Source organism: Nicotiana tabacum, chromosome 13 (assembly GCF_000715075.1).
Source record: "Nicotiana tabacum cultivar K326 chromosome 13, ASM71507v2, whole genome shotgun sequence".
Classification (NCBI taxonomy): Eukaryota; Viridiplantae; Streptophyta; class Magnoliopsida; order Solanales; family Solanaceae; genus Nicotiana; species Nicotiana tabacum.
The window spans coordinates 43,439,972-43,446,846 of NC_134092.1; the positions used below are offsets into that span (position 1 = coordinate 43,439,972).

The 6,875-nt window shown below is 34.9% G+C and overlaps 1 protein-coding gene across 1 annotated transcript; it reads left to right on the plus strand.

The window, feature by feature from the left end:
- The first annotated feature begins 916 nt into the window (after positions 1 to 916).
- LOC107803553 (protein OXIDATIVE STRESS 3 LIKE 1) lies at positions 917 to 3,615 on the plus strand. The gene is made up of 2 exons (XM_016627293.2): positions 917 to 1,389; positions 2,930 to 3,615. Exons 1-2 carry the CDS (start codon positions 1,064 to 1,066, stop codon positions 3,393 to 3,395), a joined length of 792 nt encoding a protein of 263 aa, XP_016482779.1. The 5' UTR covers positions 917 to 1,063; the 3' UTR covers positions 3,396 to 3,615.
- Positions 3,616 to 6,875: the final 3,260 nt, after the last annotated feature.

Consider the following 6,875-nt stretch of genomic DNA (forward strand, 5'->3'; position numbering starts at 1 on the left):
CATTTTATCTGGATAAACATAAACGTGCACCCTATATATTACATTTATTTTAAAAAAATTCGCTTTATTCAAATCTAACTATAGTGTTTTAAAGAATTATAATTATAGGGTTTTAGATGTAAAAGAGTTTTATGTTATATGGAGTAATACTTTTTGCCAGAAGCGAAGTAGTATTAAATAATTAGAAAAGATAACAAAAGTTTCTAACATGACTACATATGAGCATTAACGAATTAAGTATGATAACACAAGATAAAATTATTTTTTATTTTAATTCAAATTTAAAAACTTTATCTATAAATTAAAAATTATCCTTTAATTTAATATATATATATATATATATATATATATATATGACTAACATAGTCAAATATAAAATAAAGTTATCATATACTATTTGCGACTTGGCTTAACCACAATGTCAATTATATATGATAACTTTATTCTTTTAATATATATATATATATATATATATATATATATATATATATATATATATATATATATACACACACACACACACACACACACACACTACTTTTCGTACCCCATATCATGTCGCACATTTGGAATACGAGGCCAAACTACTTGATTTTTGTGGGCAGTTAATAGTACTTCAAATTAGTTGAGATAAAATTGACTCATAATATTAAAAATGGAAATATTGTTAATTAAAATTACAATCACAAATACAATTACATAAAATAAAATGAAATGAGCAGCTGATAGTTCTATCATCTTATGAGGACATCATAATTGGGACAACCGGTCCAGATGGTACCTAAAAAGCTTGTTGTCAGGGCCTGATGCACACTAGTAAATCCTCAGTTTTCTAGTTCTAGTTTAAAAAAATAAAAAGATAAGCTTGTTTAATTATCCAACTTGCATTATTTCATTACTTTGTCTGGATAAAGATAAGGCTCTCATCTCTCCCCTCCTTTTATTCCATCTTCTCTCTCTAGGCTCTCATCCAATATCACTCCTCTCTCTACTAAATATATACATACAAACACTCTAGTCCTTATATATCTATCTTATACTTGTTCACAACTGATTGGAAGATATGTCGATTGTGTTGGAAAGAAATAATAGCAGTGATCATCGGATCGAACGGTCAGGATTCGGCCACGGGATGACGTCTATTCCGATCTACAAGTCGCCGGAGTTCGGCGTCGGTGATCTTCGGGACGAGGAGGAACATCGGAGCTCTATTTCCTCTGCTACTTCGTCTTCTTCTTCAATCGGGAGAAACAGTGATGACTCGCCGGCGGGAAGATCCTCATCAGACGGCGGCGACGATGACGTGGATGGCGAGGAAGTGCAGAGTCCATTCAAAACTGGAGGAGGTTTGGATAATTTGGAGGCTTTGGAGGAAGTTTTGCCTGTAAAGTATGTAGATTATTTATTTACTTTCTTATAACTGTGGATTTAGTCTTTGTTTTCTCTCTTTGTTATAGTGAAAATGATTTCTAATGTTTGCTCCGAGAAATAATATACAAGGGTATAAAGATGAGGGAAATGAAAATATAAAATAATTTGAATTGGTGTGGGTTTTTTTAAATTTTTGAAAATTTTAATATTTACCCACAGTTTTTTCTATTTTTTATCTGACCTCCGACCTTCTTTAATTAACCTTTTTTTGTTAACCAAAAAAATGTGTCATAAATTCTTACACAAGACTTCCTATAAAGATAGCAATAGCATTATTATGAAAATGTTGTCTGAGCTGATATTTGATGAAATTAGCCCAGACACCACAGTTATTAAAAAAATATAGTAGTATATTTTTAATTCTTTTAAGTATTAAATGTTTATAACAATGTGTTAGGAAAGTTATTTTTCCTCTTTTCGTGGAAACTATTTTTCTTGGGGTAACATTTTTTTAAAAATAATTCAAGGTTAACCAGACAGCTTGAAATAAATATATCAAGGAGATCATTTCGCTATAACAAAGACACCCTAAATGTGGCTATAAATGATTGGTCGTTTTTCTATTAATAAATTTGGAGATTTAAGGTTAATCTGCGATCGATGGAAATGACAACACTGCGTGTATTTTGCTATCGGCGTGTTGGAGTGTGTGTGAATGTATCAGTTAGATGGTTTCTGTATAATGACTTAAGGAGTAACTGAGATGTGGCTTGACTCAGTCTTGGGAGGTTGGGTATATAATAAGTTCCTTCATTTTGAGGGTTAAGATTTGGAACCCACCTTTTATTAAACTTCTAGGGTGGGGTTTTACTCTTTTTATGGACGAATGGATATACTTAACATGTAAAAGAAAAGTCCAAGCTTATTCTTTTTTGTTAAAGAAAAATCCAGAGCTTAGTCCTTGGAAGCCTTAGTTGGGATTTTAGGTCTGATGCCCTTAAAATGAAATTTTGGTTCCATTAGATGAGTTTGGTAACAAGCTTGAAAAAAATGTGACACTACTCGTGTGTCAATAGGATGTGGCTTTTGGAGGTACTGCAATTGATAAGTTGAGTCTTTTGCATTATCTATTACCTACATGCTTGGAGCTATAACTACTTGGCCTCATGTTCTCGTCTGAAAGTTAAAGATTTTCCATACACTGACAGCTAGGAAATTATGATTTATGATGGCCCTTATTCTTTTCGTGTATGTAAGGCTCATGTGGAAAGTAAAGGAGGCTGATATTCTCCTGAGATGCTCCTTCGAGCTTTGAAACATCACTAGTCTATATTGTTGTGTATTTTTATTTAACCTATTATTCTTATTATTGCAAATTTTGACATGTTTTGGAACTTTATTTTCTTTTCTAGTATTTGAGTATTCTCTACGAAGATGGACAAAAGAGAGGGTGCAGGAGTTTAAATGAGAAAGAATTTTGTTGTTCATAGATGCGATATAAGCAATCTGTTTGTCCTATTGTCTTGAGCACTAACTATGCCCATCTGCCTTTATCCAGGAGGAGCATTTCAAAGTTTTATGCTGGTAAATCGAAATCTTATACCAGTCTAGCTGATGCGGCATCAATTTCATCTGTTAAAGAAATTGTCAAGCCGGAGGATGCATACACCAGGAAACGCAAGAACCTGCTTGCTCACAACAATTTCTTTGGCAAAAATCGTAATCGCATCCCAAGTATTGGTAATGGTGGGATGTACAAAAGACCAATCAACTCTAGAAGCTCATCAGCTCTTGCTGCAGCTATGAGCTGCTCTGACAGCTATAATAGTTCTGAGTCTTTGAACTCAAGCCCATCATCACCTTGTCTCGCTCTTCCTCCTCTACCTCCACAATCACGAAGATATAGCAATGAGTCTTCATCATCTCCTCCTGAACAAAAATTCAGTCCATGGAGGTCTTTCTCGTTATCTGATCTGCAAGGTGCTGCTGCTGCAACTCCCACCCTAACGGGAATAAAGGAATAAAGAAGATGCATGACAATAGCTTAATTCTGTGTCACCCTATGAACCCAAATTCAGATAGGTTATTCATGGAGGTTTGGCTTACCTATTAAGCAGTCATAGCTTTGGTTTTGAGTTGGGCTCTCTGTCATTGTAATTAATCGGCCAGTCATCATCTGGCTTTTGTTCTAACAATGTAACTTATTGTATACGTTTTAAACCTTTGCGTTCTTCCCTGTTTCTGTTATATGTTTCGCTGCTTTGTCTTCCTCAAGTTGCAACCCCACTACCAAAGATTAAGCAAAACGGGTTTCTATGGTGTAGCTCCCCCCCTCCTTTTTCTTCCCCTCTTGTTCAACGCATTTCAGAGTGAGTTTCTGTGTTGCCAGATGGAACAAAGTTAGAGCATGTTTATTTAGAACTTTAGAGCATGTTTATTTATAACTTTGTTTCGGAGATGCGAAATTGTTGTTTAATTGCTCAATTTCTGGTCAGCTTGAGTACACTTACCACGTCATAGGACAAGATTTTGGTCGTATGTTGTGCAATAGGAGAGGGTACCTATATTGGTTTTGCTAACTTATCTTTTCCATAATGTGGTGTCAAACATTCTAATTGATGACGTGGTTGACTGGTTAGATTTGGCTTTACCATATTCTGCACTAGTGGAGTGTTGAACAGTTACATTAAGAATACTGGGGATCCATATGACCGGCTTCAACTAATATTGAAGCACAGTTTATTGATTGGTTGATAGACAAAAACAGAGTTTTTTTGCTTTCTAAGATCAATTCCATTCAATTACCCTTTTACCATTTTGTGAGATACTATCAAGCAAGACCAGCAAAAAACAATCAAGTATTCTATAAGTATTATTTTCCTTGTAATTATGTTGCCATGGATGGCACGTACAAAATTATTTGTGCTGCGGTAACTGCCAGCTCTACAAGCCCAATGCCTACCAGTAACTTGACAAATTCATATAAGATAGTCAACGCTGTTGGATGTAATGCAAATAGTGCTACATTTTACATCGCAAAATTTTTACTGTATAACATGGACATGGTTCGAGTTTCCACCTCTTTTAATAGAGGAAGCTTTTCTTGATTATTTTTGTATCACATAATTGTTGTTTAGTCAGCGACTTAACGACCGGCAGCTTTAACAGCATTGTTAGCACTAATAGTTACCCATTCAGGGAAGTATGTGGTTCAAGCAGATATTCATATTCTTCTTCTTGATAAAGATGGTCTGATTCTGTTCCCAATAAACTCGAAGCTGTAGTTTATTGAAGTAGTTTAGGATTTGCAGGCATATAATCATAATCAACCAAAATTTCTGGCTGGTCCTGGTAAAAAGAGATGAGTTATGAGCGGTTTTGAAATGGAAGTCATATAAAGTGGTGCTTGTGCATAAAACTTGATATATCCAGAAACAGAAAAACTGTTATGTGAATTTGTTTCCACATCTGTAATGTTGTTTGATGCACGAGAATCACATTTATCATGGCTTTAGTTTGGGAACACAATAGTCTACTAAACGGGAAAATAATAATAATATATGTAGACAATAAATTTGCGTCAGGAAAATAATCGAGACTGAAAAATATTGCAACAATCGTAATATTTTATTTCAAATATTTGAGTGTACAATCTCTATGAATCGTCTAATTCTTTTTTCTAATAGTAAATAAATTCAAGGGCCTTTGAGCTTGATCTTGAATCTATATTTGTTTTCACGAACGATGATCTTGAATTCAACTAGCACGAACTTTGATTTGAATTCATACTCCTTGAATCTTGACTTGTTCTTCGTTCTTGAGCTTGAAATTCTTCGTTCTTGAGTTTGAACTTGAACTTGATTGCTTGAAGTTTGAAATTTGTAGAGAAATTTGCGGCGTTTGATCCACGAGCTCTTTCTTACTTCTTGTTATAATTTCTGGTCTCTTTTCTGGGTTCTGAAGACCCCTATTTATAGTTGTGGGAGGGAAGAGTTATGATAAGAACAAACTCTTTCCGACCAATCAAATTGAAGTGTGACAAGGCCGCATTTGATTGGCCAGAACATGTCACTTATACACGTGGCACGGTTTCATTGGTCTTTTAATGTTACTTGGCATGCCTTGTCATTTTAACACGTGGCATGATCCTATTGGCTCTTCCGTTTGACTTGGCGTGCCACGTCATTTGGCACGTGACACCAAACTGGGCCTTTAGGAAGATGACATCTTCGGCTTAATGAAGTTGGTTCATCATTTTAGCCCAATTAAATGGGCTAACCCAATGGATTTGGACTTATTTATTTAATCTATATATATATTGGATGTATATAACTTATCAAATGATATTAGCCCAATAAATTTATTTGAACTAATATATTTTGAATTTCAAATATAGTCCAAATTTAATTTATGAATTTTAAATTCAATAAAATTTAAATGTCTACAAATACCCCGACTTCAAGACTTGCAGGGGTGTAAACTCGTTGAACTTGAGAGGCAAGGCTTGGAGTAACATCAAATAGTCATACTTGAGCTCTTGTATCAAATTACAACACTAACTGCTTGGCAAAAGTTCAAAGTTGCCTAGTTTAATGAATTCCAAAATCGTTCTTCTCTTCCTTGATTTTTGAACGATTAATATATTTCGTCAAGTTGCGAGTCATTCAACTTTCGGCTTAACGGAATTGGTTACATACGTAATGCATTCCATAATACCATAACTTGCCACCAAAGCATGATAACTCTATTCTTTCTGACATGGACCACTTGAGCCAAATAATTGCTAAATTTTTTAGGCACATGTACTTAGGGACAATTAAATGGAGTATGAAAACAAGTGCATAAGTAGTATGTTTGAATTCTCCATATATGTTTGCCACGTAGAACTAAAAGATTTCCCAAACTTCATATGGATATATTCTTTTGGAAATAGACCAATTGTAAGACCTCCGAACAAAGCAGCGATTTTCATGTTCTAATCACAACCGAATAGCTCTAACCAAGCCCCACTAGAACACAAAAGAGTCAACTCACCGCCTCTGTGCAAGTGATCCCACATCAGCTAATTCATTGTCCGCTGTCGTCCAGTACGTGTATATATAGACGTATGCTCTTCCCCTATAAACATCAATTTGCAGTATTTGCAAGCTTGTGACAGGTAAACGTTTTATTTTTTGTTGCGTTTTTGTCTCCTTTTTTTTTTTGTAGGTCAAGAAAGTAAGAGTAAATTCCTTCACAGATGAAGAAGGCAATCTTGGGGTGTGAGGGGATGAGTATTCATCCCTGCCCGAATATCAGAGAGATTATTCTCAATGTGACTCAATTATCAGAGAGATTATTCTCAATGTGGCCCGACTATCGGAGAGATTACTCTCAATGTGGCTCGACTATCAGAGAGATTACTCTTAAAATAACTCGACTATCGGAGAGATTACTCTCAATGTGGCTCGACTATCAGAGAGATTACTCTTAATGTGGCTCGACTATCAGAGAGATTACTCTCA